We start from the raw sequence: 12,626 nt of genomic DNA on the forward strand, positions 1-12,626 counted from the left end.
TGGAGAATCCCATGGAGAGAGGAGCCTGGCGGGCTACAGTCCATGGAGTCGCAAAAGTCGGACACAACTTGGCGACTAAAGAGAAAGAAATGTTCTGCGGGGAGCACGCTTCTTTGTGCTTCCTTCCCCCTTTCCTCCCAGTTCCCTGAGGAACCTCTAGTCCCTCTGTCAGTAGCCTTGTGGTTGGAGTTGACATTCATCCTGCTTCTGCTGTGAGGGGGGACCTTGCTCAGCTTAAGTCACTCCGATCAGAGTGAACCCAAAGACTCTGCCTCGGAATTCTGGAACCCCAAATCTCTTTTCTTTGTGCTTAGTTGTGTGAGGCGGTGAGGCTCACAACTGCCTTTTTCATGATGAATAAGCCTGGAATTTCCAGGGAGCACTGCTGGAAGCCTGAGGATGGAGCCAAACAAGAGAAATCAGAGATGAAAGATGGGCCCAGGACATGGGGTATGGGCCCTGAATCCAGCTGGGTCTGAATCAATTCTACATCTGTGTTAATCTATTAAGTGAGCCAATTAACTCCACTATCCCCTTTGAAAACACAGATTCGAGTTTAGTTTTCTGTCCCTTACAAAAGATTGCCAGCTAAGTACTATCCTTAGGCTAAGGCTCCCCAAATGGGGTGCCAAGGTGCACCTGTGAGCTGAGTTATAGATATTACTTGAGCATGATGACCCCAGCCCTTGGGAAGGGCTCAGAACAGTCAAAGTGCCAGGGATGGTCATCTCTGGAAGCAAGTAGCTTTGTCCATTTACCCCAGTGAGACAACAAATGCAAAATTTTAATGTGCTCCATTACAGTGATTTTAGAATATGTTCAAAAATTTTATAACACTGCTCCATTCCAAAGGCAGAGCCTACTGCTCCTCTCCTTGAAAGTGAACTGAACTTTGTGACTTGCATCTGAAAAACAGAATATGGCAGACATGAGGGAGTATGACTTCTGAGGCTAGGTCATAAAGGACATGGCCACTTTTGGCTTGCTTCTCCTGAACTGCTCACTCTGGGGGGAAGTCAGTGAGTACCCATGCAGAAGGGGTTGAGGTCCACAGGCAGAAGAACTGAGGCCTCCCATCAATGGCCAGCATCAACTCTCTAAAGTTATGAATGAGCCACCTTGGAACAGAATCCTCCAGCTTCAGTCAAGCCTTCAGATGAAAGCAGCTCTGGCCAAAGTCCTGATAGCAACCTCTCTTGCAAGACCTTAAGTCACACTGCCCATCCACACTGATCCTAATCCACTGGAACTGCATGAGGTATTGTTTACTGCTGTGTTAAACTAATGAGTTGAGGGGCTGGCTGGCTGTTATATTATGCTTCAGTAAATAACATTTACACCCAGAATGTGAAAAAGATTGAGAAACACTGCTTTAAGTCTAAAAAAGAGTACACTGGTTACTGCAGACATACACAGCAATATATGAGAAACTTTAGTTTTAGTCTTTTTTTTTTTTTTTGCAAAATACTTAGTCAATAGCAGCATTACAACATTTAAGATAACAAGCATTTAAAAATACATTTAAAGCAAAACAAAAGTTCCCTGTCTTTGCAAACATACTTGCAAACACAATTATCAGTGACAGCTCTAAAAGTTTTTGCTTTTATAACTAATGTATTGTTATAGAAAGGACTTCTTACTGAATAGTATTATGGCATTTAAGACAAACTCAATCAGGTCTACTCAATATATTCAGGTTTCACTTTCCTGAGATTCTTAAGAGCTGGTGACAATTGCACTCAACACCTTATTACAGGAAAGGAGGTATGAAGCTAATCAGAAGGTTTCTCCCATAAGCCTGTACAGAAGTTTGCAAAGTAAAATCAAGTGGGCTATCACCGCATAGCAGCTTTCTCTAACTTTCAGGATACAAAAGGACTAATCTGCTTTACTCTTAGGAATGTCTGAAATGTTTCTTTCTTAATCCCCTATTTAGGATACACAATCATTGGAGAAGGAAATGGCAACCCACTCTAGTTTTCTTGCCATGAGAATCCCATGGACAGAGGAGTCTGGCAGGCTATAGTCCATGGGGTCACAAAGAGTCGGACACGACTGAGCGACTATCACTCATCATCATCAATCAGAGGACCAACGTCCAAGTTGTTTGTTTATGCCATCTCTTAGGTAAGTGCAATGCCTCCACTTCATTTATAACCATTACAGAAAGAACAACTCCCCTGCAGTAGGAAATAATAACTCACTTCAGTATTCTTGCTTAGAAAATTCCATGGACAGAAGCATCTCACAGGCTACAGTTCACAGGGTTGCAAAGAGTCAGAAACAACAGAGCACACACCCAAAGAACAAGTAAACTATCTGGAATTGAGAAAAGAGCCAGGGTTAGATCAATAAGAGAATGAGTTAAACCAGTGTTGACAAGTTCACACTTGCAAACTCTACCAGCTTCACTTCTAGGTAAGCCCATGGGCTCTCGATCAGAATTTTGTTTTTCTTGCTCTAGACACTATTCCTCCTATTTGGTCAATCTATAATCTGGGCACACAGATCAGAGGCATCATATCGTAAAAGTTGAGAGTTTCTAGAATTTTACCACCCAGTATAGTAGCCACTAGTCACATGTGACTATGAGCACCTGAAATGTGGCTGAACTTAATTGATATTAGGTGTAAAGTATAAAATCTCCAAGTATAAAATACATACCTACAAATTTTGAAGACTCAGTATGAAAAAAGGAATGTAAAATACCTTAATAATAATTTTTATATTGATTACATGTTGAGTTGATAATATTTTGTATATATTGGTTAAATGAAATGTATTATGAAAATTAATGTCACCTGTTTCTTTTCCTGATTTTTTTTTTTAAATGTAGCTACCAGAAAATTTAAAATAACATATGCAGCTCATATTATATTTCTATTGGACAGTGCTGGTCTAGAAGCAGGCCTACTCAGTTATTCATTTAATTATTCAACATATGTTTATTAAGTGTCTTCTGTGTGTTGAGTTCTAGGCTAGGAGACATGAATGCAACAGTGAGCACAAGTTTTTGTACCTATGAAGCGTGTGGTACCCACTGTAATACAAGAGAGACTGAAAGTGAAAGCAGGGGACATTTAATCTGGAATATTTTAGGTCACGGGATTTTAGGGCTCTTAAGAGTTAAAAGCCAGTCCTACATGACTTAGCACCTAACTCTTGTTATATCTGAAGGCACAATATAATTGGTGTTGATAATAACGGCCACTCTCGAGTCACTGAGCAAAGGTTATATTCCATCCTGTCTCTTGTAGCCTGCTGTGCATTATGGCTACAGCCACACAGATGCTCTTCTCACTACGCTGAGAGGCTCTGGCGGGCAGTGACAATGTTCTTTGACCTTGATCTCACCCAGTGTCTCCCACACAGAAGATACTAAACAACACATGGAACTAAAGCATGTCATATGTACTCATTTAAGAAAACAATTAAATACATCATGTACTTTAGGAAGAGTTCTGCCCCAAATGTCTAAAGAACAAAAGGTTTGCCATTTAAACTAGTTAAGTTTCAGTAATTAAAAGAAAAATGTCCTCTTTCAGAATATAAATTCATGCATACCTGATGATATAAATGAAAAAGTTCTGTGACATCCAAATGAAATTCTCTCTCATGACCACTAAGACTAAATATTATATATGAGGTGTGACCCTGGATAGCACTGTTTGACCAAGGCCATAATCAGGCATCTTTCTTCTTCGCTGAAATGCTTTACCAAAGAGTTGTGAGTTGTCAAAATAAAAAAAGAGGTGTTGCAAAAGGAAACATTTTGCTTGCAATTCTTATAATGTTTTCAGTACCAGTCAAGGTAATCAGTCACATTAAAAATATATAATTTAATTCTCAAATAATAACTTTGTTCATCTTTGTCCAAAGAATCCAAAGCTGAATATATTCTCTAGCTGATGTACACATGCTGACGGACAGCACAATGCTCAGAAATGAAAGCAGAAGTATTATTCTTTTACAAAAATAAACTTGGTCCCAGAGAAGAGAATAAAAAGGGATACAAGAGTCAGCGTAAGAAAAAAAACCCATGCTTTAGAGGAGAATTGTTTCAATTTTAGTAAATGCAGCATCTGCAACTTGGAGTGGGTCACTCAGAGTACCAAGTATCTCTTACATCAGTGCTGGAGTGTGCACCTCTCTAAAGTGTGTTAAATTAACAACGTAACAGAACAAAAAAGCAAAAATAACTGTACAACAGTTAGTCCACCATTACCAAAAGGGAATCAAGTTCACAAATAATTGATCCCCGGATTTCCAGCCTTCATGATCTTTTGATTTCTAGTAAGCACTCCCCTCACAGATTTATTGGAATGTTTGTACTCCAAAAATTCAGCTTTTTCCCATAAAAAGGGGATGGACAAGTTCACTCTGAATAGGTTGGTGGATAACTTTTCCATTTTCCCTTGGGCAATTTGGGTTTATCTAAATATAGGTTAAACTCAAAAACAGATGGGAGGAAGTCATCCCTTGGCTAGGCAGTGCCTGACCACTCAGCAGGAGATGCTATTTATGCCTTGTTTTGTACAATTACGTGAAAAAGCACGCCTTAACAAATAACACAGGCACCCCTGATGAACCAGCCTCCAGCATCTCCATCTGCCAAATGTCCGAAGTCTGGTCGCACCCCATTTGCATGTAACTCCCACGGTCACTTGGGTCCCAAAACTTCCAGAGTACATCCGCTCAGGGAGCGTGTGGTATATCCTGTGTGGCAAATATTCTGTTTTAGGTACCAGCGGGTCCTTCTCCAGGGTCACAGAGCCTCCAGTCTTCCTGGGTAGGATAGTTTTTCTTAGCTGCCCTGTGACAACTGGGTTTCACATTTCCTGAAACTGGATCTGTGGAAGGAGTCTCTGAAATTAAGGAGTGAAAAGAACAGAGGAAAGAAAGATCAGTTAGCCTTTTAAAGAGAGGGAGGGGGAAAATCATTCACTAGAAAAGGACATCTATCATGGGGAACTCAGTAAATAAGTAGGCAAGGGAAAGTGCGACCATGCCTTTGCACTATGCCAGGAGAAACCCAGGCAATAATTTGGCCCTGGGAAGATGCTGGCAGAAGGCCACACGGAGGGGCCCCGAGAGGTCAGGGAGAAGGTGCAGGAGGATTGGGATGCCAGCAGAGCATATCACGCTCTGGTAGCTTCTCTGATCCCAGGGCCCACTCCCACCCCTGGGGGCTCTGCAGTTCTGACTGTCCTTTATCCTCCAGGAAAAAAGCCTCCCCTGCCTTCTTCTCACCGCTTTTGACTGTCAACTCTGAATATTGGCTTGTAGAGTTCCGGAATTTTCCGCTCGATCATTGGTCGGAGGTTCTCTTTCAGCTTGTTGTAGTTCTTCTTAAGTTCCTGCTGATACTCCCTCTGATCTGCCGTGATGAGACGCTTGTTTTTCTCTACGGCTTCCCCACACCTGAGATGCAAATATGGGGGTGGGGGGGAGAAAAGGAGGTTGTATTTCATAGAAATTTTGTATATTTAACTCATACAGGTATGCTATAACCGTAACACCTCCAGTGAAGAACTACGACATGGAAAGCTTAACTAACTCACCTCAGGTCACAAAGTCAATAAACTGCAAAGCCAGCTCCAGAGTCTGTCTCCCATGCGGGATGTTACACACCAAAGAAGAAAATTATCTTATTTAAACATAACAAAGCCGTGCCTTTCCTTTTATAGTGTTTTACCCAAGGAAACTTACTATCAATAAACTTTGAAGGGACAACACAATGGTTGAAACTTAGCTGAGAGGCAATGACTAGGAGAATTAATGCTTTGGAATTGTGGTGCTGAAGAAGACTCTTGAGAGAGTCCCTTGGACTGCAAGGAGATCAAACCAGTCAACCCTAAAGGAAATCAACCCTGAATATTCATTGGAAGGACTGATGCTGAAGCTGAAGCTCTAATACTTTGGCCACCTGAAGCGAAGAGCCAGCTAATTGAAAAAAGACCCTGATGCTGGGAAAGACTGAGGGCAGGAGGAGAAGGAGGTGACAGAGGTGATTGGATGGCATCATCAACTCAATGGACATGAATCTGAGCAAACTCTGGGAGATGGTGAAGGACAGGGAAGCCTGGCATGCTGCAGTCCATGGGGTCGCAAAGAGTCAGACATGATTTAGTGACTGAACTACAACAATGATTAGTAATGATGCAGGTGCACTGGCTTCCCATGATCAACATGGTTTAAACTGTTTTCCTAATAGTGGTGCTTGATTGGGTGCTGTTACTGGGGATACCTGGGCCTCCCCAGTGACTCAGTGGTAAAGAACTTCCCTGCCAATGCAGGAGATGTGGGTTCGATCCCTGGTAGGGAAGATCCTCTGGAGAAGGAAATGGAAACCCACTCCAGTATTCTTACCTGGGAAATCCCATGGACAGAGGAGCCTGGAGGGCTAGCGTCTATGGGGTCACAGACAATGGGACATGACTTAGCAACTGAACAGCAACAACATGGATACCCAGGCCTTGCTATCAAATCCTTCCTATTAGTACTGAACATATATTCAGGATGACAAAGTAATCAGGTAGCATGTAGCTGTGAGGCAGGGGAAAGCCACCTGGCCTGAGCAACATTAAACCTATGGACACATCTTCATCATGGAATCAGCCTGCTTTAGAAGAAAGGCTTCATTCAATGCACCCTAGAAGCCTGCAACTGGATTTTCACCTATCTTTTAAGTCTGATATTAACTGAAGCAAACTGTAGTATACCCAAGGTCGTATATCAAAGGTTTCAGGGAAGAGGTAGGAAAGGGCAGTATATAGTCTTTGAATCCTGAGAAATCTACATCACCCCTTATTAATTTTTTTATTGCCCCTTAACTAACAATTATGAGCTACCACCACGTATAAAATGAAATCAGTTTCAGGGTGACTTCAAGGCCCAGTTTTGTAACCTTGGCAGATGAGAGGCCTGCAGAAGTGAATTGCTAACTTGGGGATGGGTTATTTGCAAACTTCAGAAGTAACTACACTCTTTACGATCTTTGTTATCAGAAGACATAATATCTACAGATACACATAGTGTTTTAAAAAGACAAATATATTAATAGGTAGAATGAAAAATACTCATATTTGTATAGTAACTTTATATTTTAACAAATTTTATAACAAAGTATTTCATAGATGTTTTCTGTATTTCTTTCTTCCATTTGGATTATAATCTCTAGGTTTTCTTATTAAAATTAAAATAATTTTCACTATGTTAATTTAAATCCATAAACTAAAGAGAGCCATGAATTAAATTTCCCTCCTAGAGAAGAGCCAGATCTCTTGGGAAATGTATACAGGATCATATAAGTACATTACAAATAATTTTTTTTAAATGGTCTTATCTGTAACATTTTTATTAGGTCCACAAACATCTGAATTGTGCAGCTTTCACTCAGATCCACCACTGTTCCAGATGGCTCCCTCCTTTGCTGTTCACTTTGTTGATAAGTTCACTGAACACAAGCATTTTCTTACAGTCAATGTGCTGGGGTTTTTCAGCAGAGTCCTACAGAAACCAGACTGATGCGGACTAGAAAGGGCAGGAAGTTGTACTTTCAGAACATTGTTCTTGGTTTTTTGGGGAGTAACTCTCACAGGCCTCTCTCTAAGGAGTTAGATGTCTTTTCTACAGAGAGGGTGGCCATGAGCCCTCACCCTCTGGATCTCTTGCCCTCCCTCCTCGGCAATGTTCCTTCAGCATAGCTCACCCATCAGTCCCTAAGTATGACAAAAAATTGCTAGTTGCTTCATCAACATCCATTCCCTGTCTTCCTTAACAACAGAACTCTAGGTGGTAAACCCAGGCTTCCCTGATGGCTCAGACATAAAGAATCCACCCACAGTGAGGGAGACCTGGGTTTGATCCTTGGGTTGGGAAGATCCTCTGGAGGAGGACACAGTAACCCACTCCAGTATTCTTGCCTGGAGAATCCCCATGGACAAAGAAGCCTGGTGGGCTACATCCATGGGATCGCAAAGAGTTGGACACAACTGATCGGCTATGCACACACACAGATGGTATACCACCTGGAAAACTCCATTCCCGAGCCTCCCTTATAAAAAGGGATGTCTGATGAGATATAAAATGAAGTCACTAGGAAAGCTCTTAAAAGGAGTGGAGATGTTTGCTCTTTTCTTGTTTCTATTCTATACCTAGGATGTGATTGTGATTGCCAGAGCCTTAGCAGCTATTTTGTGACTATGAGGATAGATACACTAAAACCAGGACAGCAGAGCAAAAGAATGGGAAAAGCCAGGGTCTCTGATGACTTTATGTGACTAACACACAGCTGTGGGATGGCTATCTCTGATCTTATTTTATATGAGAGAAAAATAAGTTTCTATCTTAAGTCACTCTTACTTCCTTTCTCTGTTACTAGCAACTGAATATAGTGTATAGTGAGAACTGCATTGCATAATAGTTAAAAGGACAGACTCTGGAACTGGAGTACTCACCTCTGAATCTTGCTTTGCAACTAATTGACTTTGTGACATTAGGCAAGTTACTTATGCTTTCCTTGTCTTAGTTTCTTCACTTGGGACATGATGGTGATAATGGCCTACCTCATAAATTTTTATAAAGATTAAATTAATTAAATATATAAAATGCTTAGAATGTGTATAAACTATTTGTCCTATGTAAGAATGAGGATGTACTTCTAGAGGTTTTATATTCCAGTCCATTTTTTTTCACAGTTGATGAAACTAAGATGCAAAGATGAAGTACCCTGTCCAGAGTCACACACCTTTGGGGACAAAAAACATGGATGTAAATCCAAGATCCTGATGCTCCCAGGCCAATGTCTCATCAGCCCTACCATGTGTTATGGTACAAACCTTACAGAGGCAGATGAGTCATTGGTAGACAATATCTACATTTAATTCAGGTTAATTCTCTTTCCTACTCAAATAGATCAATTTCTATTTGTTCCATAATGTTATATTTATCAGTCACTTCATATGTGCCAAGTCCTATTCTAAGCTCTATGAACTGACTCTCTCTGTTTTGATACTAACTTTAAGAGGTTGTAACTATTTTATTCCCATTTTATAGCTTGGGAAACTGAGGTTGGGTAACTTGCTCAAGGGCACAAAGCTACTAGTTAAGGCAGAGTGGGTATTTAAAGTTAGGTGACTGGGCTCAAGAGCCCACAATCCTGACCCCAACACCACAAATGCTGCCTAGGAAAGACCCTGGCTCTTCCAGCTAGAAGTTAGGTATATGGCTTTGGTCTCAATTTGGAACTATTCTCTCTGGAGTCCCAATTTGTGGTATTCTGCTTTTCTCATCTTCTTGGTAACACTTCAGCAAGTTCCACCTGAGCTGCTGGAATGAGGGGAGAATCTGATAGAGATGCTGGAGATCAGATTGGCTCCCTGATCTCCCATGACTGAAATGACACATATGTTCCAGGCCCTTTAAGGGAAGGAAGGATTATGTGGGGGCAAGACACCAAAAGAACATCTGGCCTTTTTGCAGGAAGGGCTTCAGAGGATATGAGGGTCCCATGGGCAGAGCCACCTCAGTTGGACACCTCCCTGTGACTTTCTCCAACCCTGTCTCCAGCATTTCTTCCCTCCCAGCCTGACCTCTATCAAATCCCAGACCCCAGCCTGTCTCAGTGGGAGACTAGTTTAATACCTGATTCTGCCACTTAGCTGCTGTGTGACCTTGGGCTAATCACAGTCTCCTTAACCTCACTTCTTTCATCTATACAGTGGGTTTATGGGGATGAAATGGTCTCGGTGTTTGAAGATCTGGCTGGGTGACTGCCAGCGGGGAGTGCCGGGCAGCCAGTGTGACCTGCTTCTCCTAGGGCGAAGAGCAGGTAACGGTCCAACGGCAGACACAGTCCCTGGGCGCCCGATCACACTGCTGGGGAGGCACGTGTGGCTGAAAGCACAGGGCACTGTGGGGGCACGGGGCGCACCCCGGGGCAGAAGGAACAGCTGTGGCTGGATCTTCCTGTGTTCCCAAGCCCCCCACCTCCCTCGGCTGGGCTGCCCAGAGGGGCCCATGCAGCTGCCTCCCTCGGGTAAGCCACAGTGGCCCCGTCTCCTCCTCTTAAGGGGCGAGATTGGGACTGTGGGCTTGGGAATATGTCCAACCTTGAGTCTGATACCTGGAAGCAGATTCTGAGGACCTACTGCAACATCTCAGAACCCAGGTGGGGGGTGGGGTTCAAAGGTAGGGGTGTGTGTGTGTGTGTGTGTGTGTGAGGGGAAAGCCGTGTGCATATAAGTGTGTGTGTGCGCGCATGTGCACATGTGTACTGCTCTGCTTGGCTCTCAGTTTTATATCAAGCCTCCTAGGCCCACTGAGACAGGTCTCTGTGACCCTGGAAAAGGGACACAAGTCCTTCAAATGTCCCCACTACAGACCTGCTCCGGAGCAACCTCTCATGATTTTTAAGGCTTTGTTTTCCCACCAAATACTCAGATCACTTTTCACCAACTGTTTCTTTTATCACCCACACTGAATAGTTGCTTATCTTTTGGCCACTTGGACAAATTCACTCTCCTTCCTCTTCATAGACCATAAATCCTTTTAAGACTCTATGACCTTGTGCAGTGAGACTCTATTGATGTATCTGAAACAATATCCCTTAAAGGCAATCTGGGACTGGTGTCATCGAGTCCTACTATCTTTTCTTTAAATATAAAAGTAAATTTAAAAATCATTTAGTCTCTATACATGAATAAGAAAGTGTACATGTTATAGACTGAAGGGTGTGTCCTCCCCAAAACCACATGTTGAAGCCCTGACCCCCATGTGATGTGATTTGGAGGTGGGGCCTGTAGGAGGAATGAAGGTTAAAATTAGGCTGGGAGGGTGGGACCCACATGATGGGATTAATGCCCTCAAAGAAAGAGACCAGAGAACTGTTTGCTGCTCCTCTCTACCATGTAAGGATACAGTGAGAGGATGGTTAAGCCAGCAAGAGGGAGAACCTCAACTGAATCTGCTGGCCCCTTAATCTTGGTCTTCCAGCCTCTACCACTGTGAGAAATAAATGTCTGTTGTTCAGCTACTCAATCTGTGATATTTAGTTATAGCAGCCTAAGCTAAGAAATACAAGAAGAAAAAGTAAAAATACAGACTGGCACAGATTTCAGTGTTTTAAAAGGTCTGCATGCTCTGGGGAGCAAAGAAGGGAAACAGAATGCTGTACCTCTCTATCTCGGCTTCTGAAACCCAGAGATGATTCAGAAGGGGATCAAGGCCCCAACTTGGCAACCATCTGAAGAGCTGCAGCACTGGCTGGATGAGCATCAGCCGCAGCAGGTCAGCCTGCCAGGCTCTTTACAGCTCCAGCCAGTCTGTCCCAGCTGAGTCAGAAGGGCCGCTGCCCAGCAGTGGGACCCAGGTGCAGTATAACCGGAGGCATACATTTCCGCTGTTAGCAGTCAGCATCGGAAGGCTTACTCATAGGGGGCTTCCCTGGTGGCTCAGACGGTAAACAGACTGCCTGCAATGTGGGAGATCTGGGTTCAATCCCTGGGCTGGAAGGATCCCCTGGAGAGGGCAATGGCTACCCACTCCAGTATTCTTGCCTGGAGAATTCCATGGATAGAGGAGTTTGGCGGGCTATAGTCTGTGGGGTCACAGAGAGTCAGACATGACTGAGCAACTAACACTTTTTCACTTTCTCAGGCTCATTTATGTTCACCTTGGAAATCTGGGCTTACTGATGTATCTACGGCCCAAGCCTGCTGAGAAGCAGGCGCTCACTCAAGGCAAACCCAGGAACACTTTCATGCCCAAACATTTCCCATTCCTCTGCAGACAGCAGAGTTGGGGGAGAAAATACACTGGTACAAACAGCTTGAGCAAACAGTTTCTCTATTCATTGCAGAGCTGCAACATTCTGACTGGACTTGAGAAGCAATAAAGCCATGGAGAAAAGGAAGGTTTCCTCAGCTGCTACTTGTGTTGAAGGTTTAAGTTACAGATCCTCGAATTCACCCTTGCAAATGTAGAGTTTGATGAGTTTAATCATCATTTATGTATTAAACTGTAAATGTACAGTTTAATATGGTTATGCAACCTTTACGACAGTCTCACCCACTACTTTTGATTCATGTGAAATAAACTGAAAAGAAAGTCACTGTCCTCTGACTTTGGCAGTGAAGTAGTGAGCAGAAGTACTATAACACCCGTAGCCTTGTCTCATTTGTACCAGGACTTTGCTTTGGCACACATGTAGTGTGGTGCCTGGTACAAAGTGTGGGCTCAATAACTGTTTGCTGAATGAATGAACTGGCATCTACAGTTGTTAAAAAGTGTAAAAGTAACAGCATGTTCACTCTTTTGAAGGGAGGAAAGGGGGAGAAAAATGCTGAGTGACAACAGGCAGGACCTGATGGATGGAGCCCTTGGGGAGAGGGGAGGGAGGAGAAAATATGAGATGGGGGCAGTCAAGCAACCTCTATATCTTTACAGTCTCTGCTCAAAGTTCAGCTCCATCCAGCAGCTTTAGCAGCACCTGGAAGCTTGTTAGAAATGCAGAGTCTTAGCCCCACTCCAGAGCCGCTGAATCAGAGTCTTCATTTTAACAAGATTCCCAGGTCATCTTTTTGCACAGCAAATGTTTGAAAAGCACCGACAGATGTTCTTGAGGC

The 12,626-nt window shown here is 43.1% G+C and overlaps 1 protein-coding gene across 4 annotated transcripts in view; it reads right to left on the reverse strand.

The window, feature by feature from the left end:
• Positions 1 to 1,417: 1,417 nt before the first annotated feature.
• The window catches only part of DOCK8 (dedicator of cytokinesis 8), a 222,900-nt gene continuing 211,691 nt past the window's right edge, over positions 1,418 to 12,626 (reverse strand). For all 4 annotated transcript variants that reach the window (XM_065907912.1, XM_065907916.1, XM_065907913.1 and 1 more), the window contains 2 exons: positions 5,251 to 5,421; positions 1,418 to 4,865 (listed from right to left, as the gene is read on the reverse strand). In XM_065907912.1, the coding sequence (XP_065763984.1) occupies positions 4,805 to 4,865; positions 5,251 to 5,421 (232 nt within the window). In that variant the 3' untranslated portion in view covers positions 1,418 to 4,804. The remainder of the gene's footprint in view (positions 4,866 to 5,250; positions 5,422 to 12,626) is intronic.

Source organism: Muntiacus reevesi, chromosome 17 (assembly GCF_963930625.1).
Source record: "Muntiacus reevesi chromosome 17, mMunRee1.1, whole genome shotgun sequence".
NCBI lineage: Eukaryota > Metazoa > Chordata > Mammalia > Artiodactyla > Cervidae > Muntiacus > Muntiacus reevesi.